Source organism: Grampus griseus, assembly GCF_964374135.1.
Source record: "Grampus griseus genome assembly, chromosome: 12".
Classification (NCBI taxonomy): Eukaryota; Metazoa; Chordata; class Mammalia; order Artiodactyla; family Delphinidae; genus Grampus; species Grampus griseus.
The window spans coordinates 28,647,819-28,672,800 of record NC_139006.1 but is presented as its reverse complement, the minus strand read 5'-3'; the positions used below and the strand labels follow the sequence as shown (position 1 = coordinate 28,672,800).

The window sequence follows — 24,982 nt, the reverse complement described above, 5'->3', positions numbered from 1 at the left end:
GGAAGAACTTCAAATGCGTAAATGTACCAACCAGACCAGGCTTCCTCATCAGAGCCTCAGGAAACAGAGGCACTATTTCCTTCTATGCCTTCAGGTGCTTGGAGAGCAACGGGGGAGGGATCTAAAGGTCTGCAGGAACACGCTTGAGAAACGAGAACTCGAATCTCTCCCTTTCTGTCCTTGATGGAGGTACACGTGACAGCTCTCAGCTGACACGTGAAGGAGCCACGACCGCACCCGGCTTCCTCCCCAGGTCTCCTGCTCCGGGGCTCAGAGACCCCTTCTCTGCCTGCCACCTCCTTCTCCCCGGCAGACAGAATACACAAATCTGTGCCACTGTTATCACCCCGTCTGCCTCATTTTAATGACAGCACACTGAGTTGCTCTTAATCAGCCAAACCCTTCCAGACTGTCTGCAAACCTACAAATACAGGCCTGCCAGGGAAGCTGTACGGGGAAGACAGCTGTATGAGTGACAAAAACACGTCACCACCAAGTGCCACACAGCTCTACTGCTGACACGTGTGACCCTGCTCCCCACTGGACCGGCATCTCTCCCATCAGGTAACGACAGCCCCGGGGAGCCCCCAGACACACTCAGCTGTGGTACCGAGTAGCAAAGGTCTCTTACCTTGCATGGTGGCTTTGGTTGGTTCTGAGAACAGGGGGATGAGCAGAAGGTAGATGAGGTAGACGAAGGAGAGCCCATTGTACCGGAACGCACAGGCTGCGGGGGGAGAAGAGGTGAGAGGCGTTAGTGACGGACAGCCTTAGGCATCACGGCATCAGGCGGCATCTCTGGAGCAGATCTTCAAGTAGGGAGGAAGAACGGAGCATCCGTTCTGTGCCCATCATTACTTGGAGCGTGATGAGAAACGGGAATTAAAACGCACGGTCCCTGCTCTTAGAACCCAACCAAGAGGGCAGCATCGGCGTCCCTGATTGAAGGCAGGCCCGAAACACGTCACAAAGTAAGCTGGGCAAACTAAAATTGCTACGGAAACATAGGCAATGGGGCTGTGAGGGCTTGAGGCGTTCGCCTAAGGCTGTGGATGGAAGAAGAGGTGAGACTGAAGGGGAAGAAAAGAAAAGAAAATATTTGCCAAATGCTCTGCGGCCAGGCCTGTCCCCAGTTATCTGATTAGTCCCCTTCTGATAAGGAAGGCTCCCAGGCCCAGAGACTCACCCACTCCCTGGGTGCTCCCAGCGAGGAGGTGACGGAGACAAAACTAAACTCAGGCCCCAAGTCTTCGCTTCTTGCTCTGCGTATCTCGTCTTAAAGGGCGCACGGCAGGTCGGAGACGTGCTCCTTCCCTCCCCAAGCTCCCCTTCCTCATCTATGAAATGGGTCTAATAACCGTCTCTGACTCAGAGGCTTACGACGAGGAGTGAAGGTTTAAACACTTGGCCAGAGTCTTGGACCCAGAAAGCCCTCAAAAACACGAGCAACTGTGGTGAGGATCCTCGTTACCAGACAGGGAGAGGGTGGTGTGCGGCATCCATGTGGAAAGAAAATGAGCGCCTTATAGCAATTAAAAATAAACTTATTGGATGAATAAAGAAAGGCTGAGGGAGGGAGAAGGAGTAAGTATGCATGTGTGGATGAGATCAGTTTTACGGATTCACAGGATGGAGAAGTGTTGGAACAAAAGTTAGTCGGAGGGGCTTCCCTGGTGGCGCAGTGGTTGAGAGTCCACCTGCTGATGCAGGGGACACGGGTTCGTGCCCCGGTCTGGGAGGATCCCACATGCCGCGGAGCGGCTGGGCCCGTGAGCCATGGCCGCTGAGCCTGCGCGTCTGGAGCCTGTGCTCCGCAACGGGAGAGGCCACAGCAGTGAGAGGCCCGTGTACCGCAAAAAAAAAAAAAAAAAAAAAGTTAGTCGGAGAGAAAGTGGAGAGAACGTGGAGCTGAAAGAACTAGTCCCTGACCATCTGGATCCGGAGAAAACATTTCAGAAAGAGTAATCTAAGACTGCACGTGGGCTGGACTGGTGGGCCGGGAAACTTCAGTGTTGCAGCAACAAGGTGTAAATGGTGCAGAAACAACAGAACTTAAGAAGCAGTACGTGAAATAAAAAGGCATTTGGTACAATAAATATGGAGAGATGTGAAGAGAAATTACAAAAAAGTGACTCCAAGGATCGCAACCGCGGTGATAAGGATTCCTGCCGTGGAGGAAAATAAGACATTTAAGGAGAAGGTGGTAAGTTTACCTTTAGACACATGCACGGAATCCAACCGTGGGACTCAGCCCTGATGGAAACAGTCAAGGGACAGTGTGGGCAGGATCGCTGCTCAGTGACCCCAGAGGGAAGTGGAGATGGGCCCTGAGCAGAGGGGTGAGCAGGCAGGACAAGAGGGGATGGACTCTCTGAAGGCCACAGCAACAAGGGGAGGCAGCTGCCTACATGGGGGGCCAGGGGGGTGAGATGGGGAAGGGAAAATGGGCAGGTACGGAAGAAAAAGTCAGCAGAAAATTGAGGACAGATAGGAGAAAAACCGGGGAAGTCCATTTTCACAAGAAAAGTTTTCATGGAATAAGTTTACTACAACAGAGAGAGGGGCTGGTCATTTGATCATCTGTGAGGGTGTCCAGGACAGCCTCCAGAAAGGGATGCAGACCCAGCAGGGGGATGGGAGTTGAGAGATGGAAGCACAAGGGGAACATCACCAGGAGCAGGAAACAAGAAGGCTGTGCAGGGGCTCACAAGGCCAGAGAGGGCTGAGCTGGGGAGACACAGCACGGGCAAGGGCTGGGTGCTCCTGCCTGCAGAGTCAGAGCGCCTGGGACCTGGGGACAGACCAGAGTGGGATGCACATGGCATTAGGAGATGGGGTCCCAGCTGCTGGTGGCTTCCTTTGGACAATGACAGGCAAGCAGGGTACAGTGAGGGATGCTGTGGGGGGAGGAAGGCATCAATAGAAGTGCTTTTTCATCCCGCAGGGGTCGTGCACATGACGGTAGCTTTGTTTACCACCATGGCCACTCCCAACCTCCTTTATGAAAGACCCAAAGCAGGAAGAAACTTCCACACTATCACTGGACAGGAAAATGTATAAATGAAGCAAAATAAAAGAGCAAGAACCCATGCTTGGATTGTCTATCTAGCTATTTTTTTCTGTCTCTTACTTCTCATCCAGAGTTGATGTTCCTTAACAACCCAAAAGACATTTGGTTATTCATCCAGTCACTAAGTATTTTTTGAGCACATACTATGTCCTTGAGACTGACCAGCATCCCTTCACTTTCAGGAGGGGAGATGTATGGTGAACAATAAGCACAATAGGAGATTGCAAGCCATGCTGGAAGATGAACACCCTGTAAACAAGAACTCGGGGGTGGGGAGTGGCAAGGGGGACAGGGCCGTGGGGTGGAGGAGGCAGCCGCTGCATCCCCTAGGAGCACCGCAGGAGGTGAGATCCAAGCCCTGAGGTGAGGCGGTGAGGGGGCGACCAGCCACCCCATGAGCAGCAGGCCACAGGGCAGCAAAGCCCCCAGCCTGTCTGACTACCCCTGGCCCGCAGTGGCCCAGGCAGTCCTGGATGGGGCCGGGTCACATGGGCCTTAGGAGGGATCAGAGGACTCAGTGTCCACCCTGTGACATCGACTAAGTGATGGATCTCACCCTCCGTCAAGGTTGCAGCCTGGCTCCTGCCTGGGCCTGCGGCTCCCTGTCCCACCGACACACATCCTGCCCTTCCAAGCGGCTGCCCGGCTGAACAGCCCTGCACTGTGCTGCTTCTGGCCTCAAGGCCTCGAAGGCACTGGACCACCTTCCTGCATCCAGCCTGTTCCTGCTCTGCTCCAGTGTTTCCTCCCCCAAAGCAGGTGCCTTCCTTCTGCTGGGGGCACCTCTCCCAGAGCTCTTCTCAACCAGGGTCACGGGCATTTGTCCATGTGTCTGTGACCATCTCTGTTACCTCCAGGGCCCGGGGGACAGGAGGTTCTCAGGCTCACAAAAGGAATAGACAGGAATAAGTGAGTGAAATGGAATGAAAGCCACGAGGGTGCCTGAAAAGGAAACCAGGGTAACAAGGCTACAGCCTTCCCAATAGCAGCAAAACACCACCACTGGCTCTGCCCCAAATAAACATTTCATCAAGTGGAGTGTCGCTTTGATTTTAGCCTTGGGCTTTTTAATGTTAATGCACATCGTGCAGCAAAATTACCTAATTCTGTGTATTTCTGGGTAAAGAGAAAACTAGAGCTTACTTGTATGATGGTATCACTTTAAAGAGTGTGCCCAGGGCGTGTGTCCGCTGTGAGTTCATGTCGGTATCAGCTCACAGGAACACCGCCCCGGGTCAAGCCCTAACTGTGCATTAACTCGCTCTCTCACCACCCTCCTTTCACAGACCCTGTTTTTACTCTCTCTCTCTACACATGACAAAGCAGCAGGGGTAGGAAGCACAGCAAGTGGCCGGGCTGAGATTGGAGCCTGGGAGCTCGTCCTGAGCCTGCGCCTCTGTCCGGAAGCCTGGCGGCCTCACCTGCCTGACCCGTCCCCGGGTAACTGTCAGGGGCTCAGGGGGCCAGAACCTTCTCTCCACAGGATGCCTGTCGCTGTTTCAGTTTTATAACTTCGTTCTGTAAGGTTTCATATAATGCACACTGGAAATGTGTAAACTTAGGAAATTCCCAATGACTAACTTTGCAGGGGGTAGAAGGGAGACCACTCTTGGGTTCTCAGGGCAGATCCTTTAGTTACCATTATTTATAACAAATGCTTAAAGAGAAGCAAGGACGACCCAGGGTGGTAGGGAGCCTCCAAATGGTCCCCGTGTGTGATCCCCTGCTCCTGAGTGTGGGCTGGACCCAGGGGCTCCCTGCCAGTGACCAGAGTCAGTGAAAGTAGCAGGATAGCTCTTGGTGGCTTCTACCGTGGGTGCCCCTTGGTCCCTGAGTGGAGCCAGCCACCAGGCTACAAGTTGTCCCGAGGAGACGCCCGGAGGGAAGGAGCCGCAGTCTCCAGCCAGCAGCCAGCCCGCACCAGCCAACGGCCACACGAGTGAGCCTGCAAGCAAGTCCCCCAGAGACGGCAGCCTGAGCGGCCTTAACTGCAGCCCGTGAGAGCCTGACCTGGAGGCACGGGCTGAACCTCCCCGGATTCCCGACTCCCAGAAACTCCGCAGCAGGGTTTGTTGCTTTAAGCTGCTTAATGTTTGGGTAATTTGTAAGCAGCAACTGATGACTAATAACTAACCTTTCACACACACACACACAAAAATCAAGCCACTTCTAAAAATCCACCTTCGTTTATTTTTGTCTAAAATTATCCAGTTTGATTGATGACAGTGGCCTAATTGCTGAATTTTCGGCTTTGTTTTATGTGTGAAGTTGCTGCCCAGGAGCCACCCGAGCTTACGGGGACTCTGAATGCCATATCTAAGTGCATTACCCACCTAGAGCAAAATACGCCTTTGAACTTGTCAATAAGGCACATTCGAGCTAGAAAAGCCTCAGGAGGCAAAGAGCAATGCTCCTTTATCCAGGGTAATGTTGTCTTGGTCTAGGACCTGGAGTCCCAGAGCACAGCCCTGCTCCCATAAAAAGCTATCAGATGCTGGTACCCATGCCTCTCGTGGGCCGTCCAGGCTCCTGGACCTCTGTCCCCTGCCTCAAGGATTTTATTGTCGACACTACAATTTTTTTACAGTGCAGATCAAGGTGTTCTAAGGAAAAAGGTTCTTCACTTTAGCCAAGAATGCACTATCTATTCCACTATTTCTATCTGGTTTTAACCATCCAAAATTATATGGAAATTTCCCTCAAAGGATGACAACAGGAATTTCCCCAAAAGACCTTGCCAGGACTAGAGAGCTCACAATTAGAAACTGCAAGATAAGTCATCAAGTGAAGAGCATTATAAACATACGTGCTGCCATGTGAACCGTAAACAACTGGACTGATCTCATTAACACATTTCATTTTCTAGAGGTGAAAACTGATGGGCAGTTTAGGAAAAACTCTGCAAGTTGGAGAAACGATTGATGTGACTTTGACAGCTTAGAGTTTAATCAATATAGAAAGGGGAAAATCTCTTGCAAATAGGAAATTTTAAGATGGCCGCATAACATTTATAAAAATACTTGTGTTGCGATACGCGTGTACTAGTTTCCCATGTATTACACGATGACAAAGAGGTTTATGCACCCTTTAACTTCCATAATAGTTGAAGGTAACAATCTTAATTATGTTATTAAAGGTAAGTGCCCTCAGAGCTGAATATTTTAGCAAAAGCGTGTCCTCACTTCCTCCACACCGTTCAGCAAAGCCAAAGAGCCCCTCACCATGAATGGCCTGCGAAAAAACAAAGCTTAAATGTTTAGAGCCTCCATTTCAACTAAGTACATTCTAAACACTCTTTATGACCTCAGAATGCTTTATTTATTTTAACAGTTGCCAGAACAGTAGATACACATTATTCAGAATAAGCAACTTCAGTACCAAGAGACAAGATAGTCAGTTTCAGTGATTCCAGAATTATTTTGTGTTTACACTTTCCTTCTGTGCTCTGAATCAATCAATGGTTTTTAAAAGGATGGTGATTTTTATAAAAATAGTAATAACAAGAGAAGCAGCTGCAAAATACTTACAATGCAGCAGAAAAAAAACGAAACAAAAAAAAACCCCAACAATTGCAGATTTTTCCTAAGGAAGCAAAACCAACAAAGAAATGAGAGACAGGAAAGCCTGCTAAGTCACCTCACTCATTGTCTGTGTAAATTATTTCCCCCAGGACACACTCCTGTGTTTTACATCCGGTGAAACTTACATATGTTTCACGTGGGGATGCTTTAGGCAGCCGACAGGCAAGACAAGATTACTCCCTTCTTTCTTCCTGTTATCTCTGACCTCCATATCCAGTGGAGGTCCTATGCCAAATGCTCCCTTCAGAAAGTTGCAAAAATTAGTTCTTCAAGAAAGAGGACACCAGATGGTCCCTCCCACTGCAGTTCAGAAAGGCAGACATCTGCCCACACACTCTTACCATGAAGCGCCTGCCCTATGCTCCCCACGCCAACATGAGTGTGTTCACACATGTGGGACACAGAGGAGAACAGAAATATTCATCAAATAAGAAACACACATATAGAAACGGTCCCTATATCTTAACACTACTTTTTTATCCAGAGATGTATGAAAGCTGACTTTGTTCCAGGGAGTCTGTCAGTCAACACTGAATCCATCAGTCACGTGTTTCTGACACTTCAAAAAACAGAAATCTCTCATCACATAAAAGAAACGGTAATTATGTGGTGAAGGTGTTAGCTAAGCTGCAGAGGTAATCATTTTGCAATATACAGATGTGTCAAATCAATACATAAACTTACACAATGTTACATGTCAACTGTATCTCAATGAAGCTGGGAAAAATATATATTGGGTGTTAATTTCATTATAGAAGTTAGTTAAAAGAATGTAATTTTAGAGTAAAGCCTCCAGGAAAACAGGACTTTTACAGGGAATAGAACTTAGAATCAAACTGTTTTAGCAGAAAATCATAACCATTACTCAGTTTACTAAACATTTTAAGGAATCTAAGGAAAAATCAGGTGAAAGCATCTTATTTGTAGAGGATAAAAGCCTTTGGTCTGAGTTTTCTACTTTTTTTCCAAACAACCTGGGGTACAATCTGTAAAATATGGGTTGAACCAGATGGTCACTAAAACCTTAGTGTGATTTTTTTTTTTTTTTTTGCGGTATGTGGGCCTTTCACTGTTGTGGCCTCTCCCATAGTGGAGCACAGGCTCTGGACGCGCAGGCTCAATGGCCACGGCTCACGGGCGCAGCCGCTCCGTGGCATGCGGGATCTTCCCGGACCGGGGCACGAACCCGTGTCCCCTGCATCGGCAGGCGGACTCTCAACCACTGTGCCACCAGGGAAGCCCTAGTGTGAATTTTTTTTAGCCACATGAGTTTAAAACTTTGTTGCCTTTTTAATTATTTTAAAAGGGTAGGATTCTCTTTTCTATTTTAATTAATTTAATATATACCTGATCGAATATTATTAACAGTATTAAAAGTTTGAGTTTTGTAAACTCATCCTGATTGATTGTACATTTGGCAGAAAATAAATTTTAAAGAAAGAATACAGTGCTCTTTCCTCCTTTAAAAATATCTTTTAATACGTCATTCACAATTTTACAAAGTATTCATAGAAAGTGGTCATATTTAAAATGCAAATCCCATGCTCAAGCTTGACCTGGCGACCTGATCCAGAGAGTAATAGCACAGACTGTCTCTCGTGATTGCAATGAGGAAATAAAGCTTTTGTGCTAATACATCACTCCTTAAGCTTTCTGAACACTTATATTAGAAATCAGATCTATTTCACCCTGAGTATGAAGAGCCCTGCATTTAAATCCATAGCTCCTACGCTTCCTCAAAATAAAACTTGCTCTCTTACTACTGTGATGAATAAGAAATTAGGCTGGGCAAGTGAATGCAGAGAATGGTCAAGCATTAAAACTGTTTCTTCACCTACCCATCATAGTAGCTCTTTTTCAATCTCTTGAAGAGGAGAGTTAGTGTTTGTGGACAGGGACACCGAGAGTCACTTAGGTCTGTGTCTCTGTATTTATTGATTTCTGCAGATATCACTCATCATGCTTTATATATACATTTATTCTCATGTGAGAAAGGTACCTTTTAACTTAGTAGTCTCAACTCACTTTTATGTAATTCAACAATTTATAACTGGACCACTATACCTCTCTACTATTACTAGCAGAATGTAGATTCACCTTTTAATTTTTTAATTATTAATTGCAATTAAGATTTAATCTATCAAGATTATATCTATTTAGTCTATAAACATTAAATTATTAATCTTTAAGAATTTAAAACTTATTCTCCTCAGTAAAATTTTTAAAGAGAGCTGATGATCCCTCATGTTTAATTTTATACTAACTTCACTTTATTCATTCTATCTCATTTTTAATTAACACTACTTTTCTGTAATTTTCCCAAAAGTTAACTTATCTTCCTAACATATACAAATTCTATTGGACTACCAATTCATTATAGTTGGATTTTTACATGATTGGTCCTCTGAAAAACTGAAGAGAAGTGCTTAGAACCCTAATAAGACAGCAAAGCTCCTTACTGGATTTCTGGTTACTTAGATTTTTTTTTTTTTTTTTTTTGCGGTACGTGAGCCTCTCACCGCTGCGGCCTCTCCCGTTGCGGAGCACAGGCTCCGGACGCGCAGGCTCAGCGGCCATGGCGCACGGGCCCAGCCGCTCCGCGGCATGTGGGATCCTCCCGGACCGGGGCACGAACCCGCGTCCCCTGCATCGGCAGGCGGACTCTCAACCACCGCGCCACCAGGGAAGCCCTGGTTACTTAGATTTTTCATGCCAAGTCCGATTCACAAGTTTACCATCTACAAGATGCAGCAAGATTTCAAATTTGGAAAGTTACTCCTCCATTTACGTTACTCTCAGTATGTCTAAACTATTCGGATGAACCATTGAATTTGATGGCTTCATAGAAGAAAAACAGTCAAATACTAGGGAGTTCATACCATTCAATCTGAAATAAATTGGGACTGGCTTACTGGACTGCATTACGAGTAGAGACTAAATGTCGTTTTCATTTCAGAAATAAGAGAAATCTGCTGCAATGCCATTCTATCCCCTGATGCTCAAGGGCCTCCCACATGCTGGTCCCTGAGCAATCTGAGACAGCTGTAGAAAAGGAGACACCAGGGCTGGAGAATATATGTGTATGTACATGTGTACGTAGGCTCATGTAGGCGGCATGGCTTTTAATAACAGGATTAATTTACTGGCTGCCACAGTTTCCTTCTTTCAAGTACTCCGTAAAATGAGATTTTTTTTGCAGCCTTTCACTGTAGGCTTCAGAATATTCTATATTATTCTTGGCAGCATCCTCCCTGCACTGGTGTGTGCATTAGCATGAAAAGAAGTCGGTTCAGCTGCCGACCATGAAGTCCTATTTCTTCCATCCTTAGTACACAATGCGGCCTCACACAGTATCTCGTTTAACAACTAATATGGCTGAAAACTGATTAAAAAGGACTGTTTTTAGGTTGATAAATTTATTTTGACATCCAGCCTGCTTCGTCCTAGGAACACCCTCTTCCCTGACATATATGGAGCCAGCGCTATTGCCTTCAAATATTTCTGGTGCCAGAGAAATAGACACACCTCTTATGGCATGAATTCAGCCCTCAGCTCTGTCTGGGGTTCATGCTTCTGATATCATAGTGATGAAGAGCAGCCTCTGACCACAGTGTGAAATCCTCACTCCCAGAACAATGTCCAAAATAGCGAGGAATTGGACTCACACCTCAAAATCAGCTTCTCCACCAGATCTGCTTGGGCTGTAACTCAGACTCACAGCCTTTGACTTTGCATTCAGTCCTTTCCTCATCATTCTGAATGCTAATCCCACTCAAAGTACGTGTAGCTGAGGATGGAGTGGGGCACCACACACTCCTGGTGGTGGACCAACCACAGGGACATTCAGGGCATCCCACCCAGCTTCATCCCATCCCCAGCTGCCTCTGCCTTCTGATCTCTCTCACTGCCCTTCTTTTCAATACACACTACATCCTCCCGCCTCATAAATTTAAGGTAATTTAAGAACACCAGTGGGATGTTCTATTGGGAGAATTAATTATTCCAGGAATATGTTTAAGCTTACGATACGTGCTTTCATCAGCTCATGGCCTTGACCCATGAGAGAGCGTTTGATTTTTGGTCAATAAATGAAGAAGTTTTGGATGTCCTAAATTTCCAAGCATAGATGACCTTTCCTGACCTATGCCCTGGATTTACTAGATGACCCATAATGTGTCAGAACTTTCCCCAAAGTCCTCAAAGTGAGACTGTTTTGCTATCCTAGTCTATCTCCAAAAAGTAGGCATGACTCGTGAGCCCTTTTGAGGCTAAGCTGGATGGTTCCTATCAAAACTCTGTCGAGGCTGGGTTACCTCCACAAATGTCATCGCTAGGTCACTCGGTCAGTTTTCACGGGGACAAGGAGGTTGCAGAACCCTTCCACTCTTGGCCTGTGCCCAGGAACAGCTCAGACAACAATGCATGTCCTTAGACACACACCCGCTTTTACCCAAACCCACCACTAGCCATTCCCCAAGTGCACGTTCAGCCACGTCGGAACACAGACTCCCTCCTGTTCATTCCTCTATTTCCAGTTTCTATGCCCATTTCTAATCATAGTAAGCAGTCAATAAATACTCACTGAAAGAGTAACTAAATCCCTGTCTCTTTCTTCGCCAACCCGTAATGTCCTCTGCCCAACCATGCCTCCCAAATCCCGAAGCATCCTTCAAACTCACTCGAACGTCTGTCTCCTCCCACAGAATGCCCTCATCACCCAATAAAATGTAACCTTCTCTGAATAAAAAAGCACACTTGTCTAGCAATAAGGGAATAATTCAGTAAGGACTGCCACACCAGGAACTCTGTGCCACATTCACAAAGAATGGCCGCTGCTCATGTGCACGGACATTGAAAGATGTTCACCAAACAATCCGTCAAAACCTAGGTTACAGAACTGTACACAATACGACAGGTCTACGAGCTTGATATTTACAATATTCAATCAGTATTCCCATTTTCAGGAAACTAAGGCTCACAAAGGATATATAATTTGTCCAAAGTCAAGGCGAAACTGGCATTTAACCCCTCCACTCTGCCAGCCCTCTCTGCACGCAGAAAACATCTGGAAGAATATATCAGACCATTAACTGCTGGGAAGAGGAACTGAAGGAGGGAAAACAGGGGCTTTTTATCTAATAATGTTAAATTTTCTTATAAAAGGTGTACATTTTGTATTTTAAAATAAAATCAAATTTAAGGCATAGCAATCTCTTCCATTTCTGAACACCCATCACATTTTGGCTCCATCACTCTTATGACTTGGCTCCACGTGGCCTTGTAGTACTTCACCCTGTGAACATGTCACCTTCTTGACTGGACCGTAAGCCCCCTAAGAGCAGGGCTGTGCCTTCGCTGTGTCTTTGGGTGCCTAGTAGAGTATCTCTCACATTACAATCACAGGACAATGGTGCAGAATGAAGAAAGGAATGAAAGGCGGGACTTCCGTTGCCCTTAGAGATGGAGGGATCTGAGAAAAGCTGTCATATCTGACTAGGGGTGTAAATATTCAATGGTTTTCACCAAACAGATGACTCTGCAATGTTCAATCTGGCTCACATAATGACATGGCTACAACAACAATATTCAAAAGGGATGAAACAAAAGTATCTGTCGGAAAAATAATATTTGGGTAATAACTTCCGCTTAGGCGTCCAGGAAGAGGCAAGAAACAAGAGAGCTTCCTGAATCATGAACCTTTTCTGTCACAATGAAGTCACACTTCAGGGAGCTTCTCTTGGAAGAAAAAGGTATATGAAGTTAAACTCCAAGTCTTAACCACTTTTTCCCTACAAGTGGATTCAATGCAAATTCTACGTCCCCACAAGAAGCTCTATGAGGCTTTGGGCAGCTTTGGGGAGTGAAAAGACATTTATTAACCTTATATACCGCACAAAGAAAATGAGCAAATACACTTTCAGTGTCCAGCTTTAGCAAAAATTGAACCTCATAGCCTGACTCCTCCTTGGTGGCAACTAAGAGGAAATCAAAATGTGAATCTCAATAGAGCTGCATTGGACAAATCCAGTAATACAAGGAGCTTCAACTTCCCGGCACAGAAAAGGAATTATGCCAGGTGTAAGTTGTTAATGTTATCAGAGGCTGGGTGAATCAGCAGTGCTTAAATAACAGGTGGGATGAGCTGAAAGGATTTTGCAGACGTCCTAAGCCATCCTGGGGCCACTTCTCCGCTGGCGGGGCACAGCTCCCAGCTGGGACAGCACTAACCAGGCGTGATCTAGGGGTGAGGCTAGATGCCCCCTTGGGTCTGGAGATAAAGGGCTGGGAGCAAAAGGTTTCCAGTTGACCCCTTTAAATCCAACATGCCCTCAGGACCTCCAGTGTTTTCTTCCGTTTCTCCTTTAGTTAAAAATGGGGAGGAACCTCTCAAAACCAAATTCAACGATCTGGCGTAAATCACAACATCATGGCCAACAACCAAGTAACATCCACCCATCTCATCAGTAAGAACTAAAACGTCACATGAACAGGTAGCCAGCAGCCAAAGGAAGGGGAATCGAGATCACAAGTGCTGATAATATTCTTTGGGAAAGGACACCATTCTGAGGTGATTCTGCATTTCTAAGTTGACTGGCCCTTCCTTGGCACAAATGAATCCTAAAGAGCAGATAACTCTCATTTTTTTCCTCAGAAAAAGCACTAAAGTTGGCTGTTGTTGTATTTTCTCAGCTCTCATCTGGAACATGTTAATTTTCGAAGCAGACTGCCCAGAAATACAACCTGGAAAGGAAAGGACAGCAAACTCCAGCCTTCTTCTTCTTACTCATTTTCTTTAGAAATACACCCCTGGGGCCCCCAAAACTCCTCTCCCGGAGGCCTCTTCCAGACTGCAATAATCGGGCCATTTCAAAGGAAAAAAAGCACAATTCGGTCCTAGCAAATTATATCAAACACATAAGTCAGGATGTAGGAATGTCAAAACACACTGAATTGAACCAATTCGTAGCTTGTTGGGAATCAGAGGTGTCAGCGTCTGTCACAGAAGCCACCTCTGTGGCCACATCTCCTCCTCTGTTCTGTAGTCCTACTCAGGGTGGGCCCAGGACCCACTCCAGCTGGCGGCCCACACGATTCACAGCCCGGGGGTCCAGCCCACAGTGTATAAAAAAACCATTTTTTTAAAGCAGACTTGAATTGGAATGCTTACTGGCACACAAAAATCCTGCTTTGGGAAGGAAGGAAGGAGGGACGGAAGGAAGGAAGGGAGGGAGGGAGGGAGAGAGAGAGGAGGGAAGGAAGGAAAGAAGGAGGGAGGGAGGGAAGGGGAGGAGGAGGGGAGGCATACCTCCCACAGTGAAAACCCTAATGGTGAGTGTGGTGACCTGAAGCCTCTGAACCACCCAGGACAGAGACTATAAATCGTCCCCTGCACCCCCAGCATTTAGTACGATGTCCCAACACAGAGTGAGAGATGGTTAAATACATGTTGTACTGAACTGGATTGACGTGACATACTAGAAAATAATATTTATGATGATATACACCAGTTTCTGAAAATTGATAATATGTCAAAAGTGGGAAATATTAAAATTATTAGTTGCCATAAAAATTGATGTGAAGCTGACTTTTAAAAACATCATCTTGCTTATTCTAGTGATAAAATTCAACATGGAAGTCTTAATAACAGGTTAGTGAGACCAATAAGTAAGTGGAAAAAATAAACAGGAGGACAAGGAAGTTATTATAAATACCGGAACAATAAGAACCAATTTGCAAATTTGCCGGTAAGTATCCTGAAGGAAGTGACAGACGTGAAAACACTATTATGTGGTGAGAATGGAGGCCTGTTCATCCAACCAAAATATCTTGCAATTTAAAAAATGAAGCAAATAAATAATCCAAGGGTTTTTTTTTTTTAATGGAAAGAGGTAAAGGAGCTGAAAATGTCATATTTAAGAGAAAACAGAATTTTCGATTCAAAACTGCACCTCCATCCCCAAGGTTTTTTTCCTGGAATAACGTGTCTTGTATGTTTTGGATAAAAATGAGTGGCAAGTCCTGCCTGTGGCTTGTCAGGAAATCGGCCACATCCTCTTCAGTGTCACCTCCAGCCCTGAGCACCGGCAGAGCCTGGGTGACGATAGCTCGGGGCCAGTCTGCCTTCTCTGCAGGCGGAACTCTGGGCTCACAGCATCTCTCTCCCAAGCCATACCCTTGGTCTTTCTTCGTTAGAATCTAAATATATTTTTCTGACTCTAGACAATGAGAGTGTTTTTCCTCTGCAAAGAAATAATAACACGGGGCTGGTGCTCAAGGAGTCTGTAAGCTCAATGGACAGGGAGAAGAAGCCAAGTGGACGCCCTGGTGCTTCCTGTGATCGGTGAGAAGAATGTTGGTCTCCGATCCAGGCCTCCCCGCTTCCTCCCTCGTCCCCAAACTCTTCAGCAAGAGCACTTGACCTCCCACAGCAGGAATTCAGCTGTGCTCCTGTCTGTCTCCGTCAGGTATTCATCCTCCTCCCCGGCTCCTCCGTGCTGGACACAGGTGTGGCAATAAGAGGGCTCCGCATGCCATCCGGGACCACGTGCCCGGCAGCTCCTGCCCTTCTACCTGCCGCCTTCTGTGCCCGTTCAGGATCCCAGGTGCAACCGCCTGCCGGCAGCCCCCCCCCCCCCCGCTTCTTCCTTCCTGGTTGTCTCTTCACCTTCGTACTAAAACCCACTGCTTCCTGTGTTTCCTTCTTGCTAGGCTTGAGTATCACCTTCAGGAAGCCGTCTCTTGAGCGATGGATGCTGAGGAAGGGACCTCCTTGGCTGTGCTCCCACAGGGCCTATGCAGATCTCTGGGTGTACCCACAATCCTGGACTATTCCGTCACAAGTCACTTCCCCCCACAAAATTTTAAGTGCCTGGAGGCATCTGCTACATCCTATGCATTCCTGTATCTCCAAGGGCCCAACAGAGAAGGTCCCGAAATGAACGCAGGGGAGCAGAATTCCAAGTCAATCAGGATGAGGCCGAAATCCCGTTCTGATGCTTCTCTAACAGCTGCCTGATTGAGAAAACCTCGACGGAATGAAGTGCATTGATATGTCCTTAAATGAGAAGTCCAGAGAACTCTCTGTGGCTTTCTAGCCTAACCAGCATGTCTACAGGGCAGAAACAAGGAACGTCCATAAGAGAGCACATAGCCGTCTGATTTCCTTAGTTCCTTGAGCCCACGCGTAATCAATGTAGCAATTGTTTTCCTCATCATAGGTGCCATTTCTTAGCTACAAATAAAGAAGACCTTGTCAACCAAGGTCCCAGAGAACACAGGGGGCACAGTCAAATAGGGTGATGAAGGACTACATCCAGGTGTACAGTCTGGGTTCAAAAAGGTTCAAAGGACAGCAGAGAAGCAGAGGGCCACCAACAGAGGGGAGAACCTTGCACCCGACCCCTCTCCCGCCCTCCCATCTCTTGCCAACGCCTCTCCTTGGCCAAACCCACCCAGAAGCGCAAGGGCAGAAAAGCATCGTAATGCAATCCGTGCACCCGTCTCAGTGCACACAAGGGTGGCTGGTGGTCTGGAGGAGCAAAAGCCGAAAATATCCAACAGTGACTGGTGCTCCCAAGACCAACAAGTGCAGAGAAAAGGACTGCCTACGGGAACTAGCCAGGTAACTGTACAAGGAGCGCTGAGTTTTATTTAGTTATCACAGAAACTGCTCCCCTGCTGTACTGTTTAATCAGTTCTAGCAATTGCAGTCTGCCTGTGCTCATGACATGCACACTGTGTGTACCCCTGGTCAGTATCCTTACAATAGGCCGCATGTCACAACCTTCTGGATAGTCCCATCCACACCCAATGAGTCCAAATCCCAGCGCCTCAACAATTATATTTTTCCAAAGCATTCCAGGCAACTTAGATGCGCAAAATGGCTGGTAACCACCCCTATAAGCTCTCAGAGCTAAAATCATCTGAACTCATCTTTGTTTTTCTTTTGTTCGTTTTTGGGTTTTTTTTGCGGTACGCGGGCCTCTCACTGTTGTGGCCTCTCCCGCTGCGGAGCACAGGCTCCGGACGCGCAGGCTCAGCGGCCATGGCTCACGGGCCCAGCCGCTCCGTGGCATGTGGGATCTTCCCGGACCGGGGCACGAACCCATGTCCCCTGCATCGGCAGGCGGACTCTCAACCACTGTGCCACCAGGGAAGCCCTGAACTCATCTCGACAATAGAATTCTTGACAGGGTACATTGAGGACCTGCCTTGTAAGACTTAAAACCCGTCCTTGGATTGAACTAACCCAGGAGAACACAAGGTGTGATGGAGCATCTCCAACAGAAGAGACATAACTGAGTTTGAGAAATTATTCCCTCAACAAGAGATAAGACTATGGAGGAGTGATGGCTGGTGAGTCTGCAAAGAATTACCGACGGCCTCCATAACCTCCCCAAACACCTTCCCATCCCAGGACTTGGAAAATAACGAGGAAAGGATGTACAATAATTTGATGGCCCAAACTGCTAAAATTTGTTTTAAGAGACAAGGATTTCAGGTTAAATGATGGGCGTGGGTGAGGGAATCCTTCCTCATCCAAGGAATAATAACCACCGTCCAGCATTTCAGAACAGCAGCTGTGTGCTGGGTGCTGGCCAATCTCTGTTAACTCCATCACACAGCTTTCGAACCGGCACATGGTTCGTTGAGCTGATGGCAAAGCGTGTGGACAGGTGGACGGTCCATCTACCTCTTCAAATAGTCCATCCAATCAAGAAGTCTTCACAGAGGCCCTCGACAAGAGGAGACCCTCCTTTCTGTCCACAGGGCCTGAGGAGGTGAGTAGTGTTTCAAACGCAAACCTCTCTGAGTTCTGCTTCCTGTGCCAGACCTTCACGGCCACCACTACTCAGGCTCTGATAAAAGCCCAGACCATCGCAGGTCCTACGAAGAAAGCCTACTGAGCTCATGAGATTTGGTCTCGGAGGGATCGTACGATTGTGACAGAAGACGTCAAACATTTTCCCATCCCTCTTCTCATCCCAGGGAAGAGGCGAGCACACAAGGGCTTAACTGGAAATTCGGAAACGGGCCTCGAGGTAGCGACCAGCCAGGCAGAACCCTTCCGAGAGGAAAAGGCACAGCAGGAAAGCAACGGCCCCAGTGCCCTGATTCTGCCGGTCTGTGCCTCACGTTCAGCCCAACTGGCCAAGGTTTCTCTTTCCTATTGATTCTCCATTTCGGAGCATCTGTCACAGGGCCCTTTTCCTGGAACAGACTACAGAAGTCCCCTCTGACCTCTGATAAGCTGACTGCCAAGTTGGGTCTACCGATTGAATGGCCAGGAGACAAAGGAGAGAGAGGGAAGGAGGAGGGAGGGAGAAACACAAACTGTCCCTTAAAATCAAAATGAAACGTAAGTATTTATATTTGGCTTTAAGCTTGCAAATGGAAGTGAATGTGAGACCCCTCCAAGGACGCACCAATTCCACACGGTCGAAGGGCTTCACGGTGTCCACTGACTGCACTGACCAAACACTCTGGACCTAAAAGGCTGGGTGGGGGGAGAGGGCAAGGGAAGTCAATTACTTCCAGGCAAACTGCCCAATAAGCTTAAAGTATAAATACAAGGCAAAAATAGATGCACAAGCATTTTATCTTTCCAATCAGAGTTTCCCAGCCACACATCCTGCTTCCTCTGAGGGGCTGCACAAGTCACAGTCGTCTTTCAAACAGCCTCACACGTTCGTACGGGGAAGGTCCATTCGTTAAGAAATCCACGAGCATACAGCTTCAGGGATCCCTGTGTTAGTACATGTGAAATGTTGCCTCTCTGGTCTCTGTTTAAAAGTAAACAAGAAATATCCCCTAATAAACATATAAGTGTAGTGGAGAAAAATTACTAGATTGGCAGGCTTTAAGCCCTGGCATTAAAGAGGGATGTTTATATTGAAAACGTATTCCAAGGCAAAAATGATCTAACAACTCATCTGGTGAGAACCTTCTGGCTCCACTATCCCATCTACAGCATAGAGATAAGAAGGGTACTTCTTTCAGGGGTGACAGGGGAGGTGAACTAGGACAGGAGCACGCCCAGAAGGGGCTGGTCTTGTTCACCATGTTCTTGTTGTTGGAAATCTCCCCGGCACTTGTGACTTGTCATTGCCAATCCTCGATTCAGCTCTCGCGATCGGGGATTAGTAACTGGACACTTGTCCCCAGTGGCGGCCCCAACTCAGGAGTACAAAGCAGGTCTCCCTGGTTAGAGTCCCTCCTCAGACGCCCTTCTTCTACTTCAACAAGCCGCTAAAGCCGACCTGTCCCGCCACCAGTTCAAGGGAGGAGAGACCAGCGGGTTTCCATGTTTTGTTAGTGAAACACAGCCAGGGTTCCAATAAAAGACTCTTTGGCGAGGGGGGCAGATGTTGTCTTTGATACAGGGTCAATTTCACTCACACATGTGGCTGAAAAGTCAGCTTTCAAAAGGTTGTCTGGTAACTTGACCGTAGAAAGAGATCTGAGCATAGAGATTCATGGAGGATATTCTGGTCCAAGATCAAAAACACATTATCTCGTGACAGAGGCAAAGAACTGGGAATAACAAAAAGAAACAGTTTAAAATATTTTTAAAAGTCCATATTATGGAATACTGTTCATCCACCTGAAATCATGCTGATGATGAATTTTTACCAAGAGACTGTTAAATAATTACAGCAAATTAGAAAACACGTATAGCATAGGATTTAATTAAGATAACATATGAAGTGATATGTAAATATTCATTTGATAAAAGCTAAGGTAAGGAAACATAAAAGACAGCAGGAGTAGTCATCGCTCAGTAATGCAATTACAATTGATTCGTATTCTGTATCTACAGAGTTCAGTCTGTTTTTACATTTTCTAGAATGGACACAGATTATTTTTGTAACACGGAAAAGAAGTTATTAAAGTTGTTTTTAATTCTCATGAAAAAACTAAGACACATTTTTTCACAACCAAGAATAAACTTAACTGGGCAGGGCAATCTGGATGCAACTTGGAATCTTGAAGAAATTTGAACAAAAAGGGTTTTGTAAAACCAGGAAAGAGAGTCACAGATGAGTTCAGCCTGGACCCATCAGCAACGGAGCCTATGTCATTAGCGTCAGAACTAAGAAAATTACGATGCGTGGGGCTCCCTGCCTGCCGTTTCCAACCTTGTACCCACACACCCATCCTCTGAGCGAGAAGGAGATCTCACATTTTTCTCTTGCCCTTTCCCTATCAAAACCTGTTCTCAGAAAAATTGGTTTCATAGGTGTCCACAGTGTTTAAAATCCCACCATCCTTATTTTCCCTAAGGCCTGACAAGCCCAAGAGCTTTCAATACTGAATGTGTCCGAGGTCAGGGCCATGTGGTGTCCAGGATATTTTCAAATCAGAGAGGATTTCCGGAAACATTCTAACTTCAGTAGCTTTGCTTACCAGTGATACATTGAAAAAATAATAATCTGGAATAGATTGTTGGGCAGCCTGGCGGAAACTGTATCTTTTCTCCTGGTTTGGAAGGTGACTTGCCATCTCCAGAAACCCTGGGTAACCTGCACAGAGCAGGGTGGCCGTTTGGAGCAATGGCCCAACCCTACCACTCAGGCTGGTTCCCAGCCAACACCCTTCGTGATGAACAGTTGATACAACAGGAAGATCCTGAAAGAGTTCTAAAATCACTTCACCTTCATGCACACAATTTAACGAACAAACAATAACTGATTACTGTTTAATCTTTTTTGTTCATCTCTTTAAGACTTCATATAAGTTCACCAAGAAGAAAACAAGCTTGTTGTTTTGATGTAACCAGATGACAGTCAGGTTTAGGGCACCAGATATTCTTGTACAAAATTCTCCCTTTACAGATTCTGGGTAGATGCCTCCAAATGACTTTCTCTTTGGTATCAAATCTATTCCCTCCACATCTTAAACTACCTTAAAAGAAACGTTTAAAGTTTTACATCTTTAGCGCTATGGTGGGCTAAATAAAAGGCTTCTCTGACTGTAAGTACCATGAAGGTAAATAATGGATCTTTCTTGTTCCAACCCGTACACTTAGCCCCTGGCACAGAGCTTAGTGCACCATAAACACTCAGTAAATGGGTATCAAGTGACAGAATGTTACGTGTACAGCAGGACAAGACTAGTGAATTGAGTGACTCCAAATTGGTGATTTTCCACTATTTTCCAGCTGCCTCAGTGGGTAAAGCAATTTCATTCTCTTAAAGACCTAGTGGCAAAATGCAAGAGTCTCAGACAGTTGCAGGAGCCGGGAGGTGACAACACCATCCCAGCAACTCTGCAACAGCGAGTCACTTCCGCAGGTGCCCAGAAGCCCTGCCCATCACTGTCTGAAAACAGACACCACCACCCACGGCCCACGGGCACCCCAATCTTTCCTACCCAACTCTGGCTGGATTTTTGCTTCTCTTAATAAAGTGAAGACATTCCTTCTCAATTTTTCGGTACAAATTCTGAACAGGAAAGAAAAATAGGGGTTGGATGAAGAGGCGATCACTCTATATAAATTATAGAATATCTTCAAAGATTACCTGGGATCACTGTCCGGTTCTCATAGATGTGTCTCTCCCTTATAAACATTAGTCTGCAAATTTAGACCCACTTAAAATGTCACGTGAAGCACCACAGGGATGGCTTGACTGGAAGCTGTCTCAGGAGCCCTGTCAGCTCTTCCCCACCGGACGGGGGTCTGAGGCCATCAGTGTGTGGCCTCACATTCGAGGGTGGAAACGGATGCTCTGGTCCCTGCCCACTGCCCTTGCTCAGCCCTCTATGGAGAAGACTTCTGGTTCATGCCAAGGGGATGCTTGTCCCCCTCTGATGGGAGAGATTCCAGCAACTCTCTGTGGTCATGCTGAAATGGCTGCACAGCGGAGACTCGCAGACGAGCCACAGTCCACTTCCAGGTGTGGATCACAAATTAAAGGATGAACCATGAACCTAATCAGCCCCAAAGGTCTAGACACCGGCCCCCTTCCCGTTTTCTCCTGGGGCCTAATGAGAAAAAAATATTAATAATAGTCCCCTTCCTTGCCAGACAGGAGGTACAAGCTACTTACAAAGAAATGCCCTGGCTCTGTGCTTTGGAATCACTGGTGTTTGAACTACGTGGTTTTCACTTTAAAAGTGAGGAACTTGACACCCAGGGAGGCTAAGTCACCTGCCCCAGGTCGTAGCTAAATTAGAAAAAAACACCCAGGGGTCAGATCAGCTCAGCCCCTACTCACTCCATCCCACACCTTTGCTCCCCCTTCCGCTTTTAAAATTAACTCAGTATGTGGTCAAAGATATTTCTGAACAATATGGAAAACATAACAAACTCATATAACACTAGTGAAAATTATTTTAGTCATACCAGGAGAGAATCGAATGGCAGTGGGAAAGAAATAGGCATATCCTGTTGTGTGGTTAATAAAAGCTAATAACCTCGACATGAACCCCCTTTCGTAGGACTTCTGGATCCCGAGTCAGGACGTCAACCAGTTTGGAAGACTTGGTCTAAACAGCGCTGAAATCCCCTGCAGCAGATTCGGAGCGAGATAGGATGAATTGGCCTCCTTTTCCGTTCACTGGTCCCCACCACTTCCAAAAATAATACTCTGGCCCAGCTGCTCAGTAGGCCTTCAGTTTATTTGTAGTTAGCTGGAATAGGAGACCATAAATTAAACTCAGATGCTGTGAGGGAGAAATGTCAGTCCTTCCAAATCCAACACTGAAAAGCCTTTCTTGTTTTCGAGCTGAATGAAAGAACGCTGGGCCATGGAGCTCTGACACAACACGCCACCAAATCCAAAGATGAAGGGCCAGAAAAAATGGACTTGTCCTGAGATGGTTTGCACCCTCTAAGCCAGCGAGCCTACTCGTTCCTTGTTTTAACCCCCAAGTTACCTGGGTAGCAGCAGGTCTTCTAAGAAGTGCTGGGCAGCTGAGGGCCTTCCTGGGCACACACGGCATAAGGGATGCTGCCACAGAGAGGGGCTACGGCACCCTATGTCCACCAGAGCCTGTGGCTCCAGGATCCAGGCTCCAGTCCTGCTACCTAATCCCACCTCACTGGCTTCTTTGATGCTTGCTTGGTTTTTAAAGCTGAACCCCGTCCAAGGGGGCAGAGGCCCAGAGCAGGCATCCAGGGGCCTGACTTCTGAGCTGCAGACCTGCTTCCACCACCATAGACACATACCTCACTGCCCCTCCTCATGGATAAAATGAAGATCTTTACTAATCCATCCATGTGGCCATTTCCAGTTCTTTGCAGCAAGGATTTCAGAGGGAAACAGGAAGTGGACCACCTTTAAAATGTAATTCTTGGGGCTTCCCTGGTGGCACAGTGGTTGAGACTCCACCTGCCGATGCAGGGGACATGGGTTCGTGCCCCAGTCCGGGAAGATCCCACATGCTGCAGAATGGCTGGGCCCGTGAGCCATGGCCGCTGAGCCTGCACATCCGGAGCCTGTGCTCTGCAACGGGAGAGGCCGCAACAGTGAGAGTCCCGCGTACCACAAAAAAAAAAAAAAAATGTAATTTCTCAAATCGATGCTTCTTTCCTGCCCCTCGTCACCCCCCCACCTCTTGTCACTCAAACAAAGTGTGTCTGAAACTGAAAAGCAGGGACAGTGGGTCACCCACTAACACAGGAAGAGCCATCTGACACAGAAGCAGTCATTCTCCCATGCTACCTGCTGCACACGGCCGGCAAAACTGGAAATCTGCTTCCGCCTGCCCCCCGCCGTCCCCACCCCAAGAGATTTCCACTTGCTTCATCTAAGAAAGATTTAACATCTAAAGTCAGAAGGGCTTTCCCTCCAGGACGCTGTCAGACAAAAATAGCTAATGAGTTAGGTCTCCAGGGCAGGACACTTCTTTATAAGAGGCAACTTCATCCTCTCCTCGGAAATAGTTCCTGCTCCACGTCCTGCAAACAGGTGTCAGCAAACTACATCCTCTGTGCCAAGCCCTGAGCTGAGATTGGTTTTTACATTGTTCAATGATTGGGGAAAAAAAGTCAAAAGAAGAAAATTTCATGAAACGTGAAAGTTATGTAAAAGTCAAATCTCAGCATCCGTAAATAAACTCTATGGCTGCACAGCCAGGCTCATCCTTTCAGATGTTCTCCCAGCTGCTTCTTTGCCAGGAGGGCAGAGTGGAGTGCTTGCAACAGAGCCTGGAATATTTACCACGCAGCCCTCACAGAAAAGGTGCAAGGGACCAGGTCCAGAATTCAGTACAGAGCAGGCACTGAGCTGAGAGGTCCTCTGACGGAACACACAGGCCGGCCTGGGCGGGCTTACCCTTTGAGGGAAACAGACTAACCACCAGCAAGCTAGTCTGCTTCACCCGACCTCCCTGCTCTGCTTCTTAGCTTCATCCCAAATCCACTTAGCTCATTTTAATTTAAATATGTTAACTCTATTCTTGCAGCGTGACCACCTCTGTTTCCCATTTAGAAAGATGATTGTGTTATTAGTTGTTTGGAAATCCTGTTTTATGGCTGATGAATATTCCTCAGTCAGAAAGTCTACCCACTTGGCTGTTTCCTGAAGACGTCTGTGCACCTCTGTGCTTTGTCCTTATTTAAAATTCTACATGTCCCTGAGAAAGGAAAGATGTGAGCCTTTTATTTTTCACCTCCTAGTCTTGTGTCTATGATTTTTTAAATTAAAATACACTAATTATATTATAAAAACTGAATTAGTAGTTAAACAAATGTTCATGTAGTTTAATCCAGTAAACTTCCAGGCATTTATTTTAAGAAAATAATCAGAAATGCGGGCAAGACTTCATGTATCAGGGTGGTAATCTTGGCAGTATTTGTAATACTGAAAAATTAGAGACAATATCCAATAATGTGGAATAATTAATTAATTATGACACTGCCTTGGGATGGGATATCACAAAATTATTATTAACATGATTTTCCAAAAATATTGATCATGGGAAAATTTGAAAACAAGGTACATACACACATATGTGGAAATGTACATATGAAAGTATTTATCCCAAAATGTTAATAATGATTATATGTAGGTGATTAAATTTGGGTGACCTTTTTCCCTTCCTGTGTTTCTTTATTTTCCAATTTTCTAAGTTTTTTCTTACAAAGTAATAAATGCTCTTAATAAAATTTTCCAACATTAAAAAGTCCATAAAATAAAAAGGAAGTTCCACACCCCCTACATTACTCTCAGGTACTCACTGTTAATTTCAGTGTTTTCTTCCAACCAGTTTCTTTTTCACAAAAGCAAGAACATACTATTGACTATGTTCTATAATCTGCCTTTTCAAGTAAGTACTTATTATGTCAGTACATACATATGTGTTGCGCTCCTTTTTTAAAAGACCG

General features: G+C 46.2%; 1 protein-coding gene across 4 annotated transcripts in view; it reads right to left on the bottom strand.

Annotated features, from left to right (window-relative positions):
• PIEZO2 (piezo type mechanosensitive ion channel component 2) overlaps positions 1–24,982 on the bottom strand; it is a gene marked incomplete at its 5' end in the record, with an annotated part of 334,873 nt that overhangs the window by 271,739 nt on the left and 38,152 nt on the right. For all 4 annotated transcript variants that reach the window (XM_082668432.1, XM_082668434.1, XM_082668433.1 and 1 more), the window contains one exon: positions 632–727. In XM_082668432.1, coding sequence (XP_082524558.1) covers positions 632–727 — 96 coding nt within the window. The remainder of the gene's footprint in view (positions 1–631; positions 728–24,982) is intronic.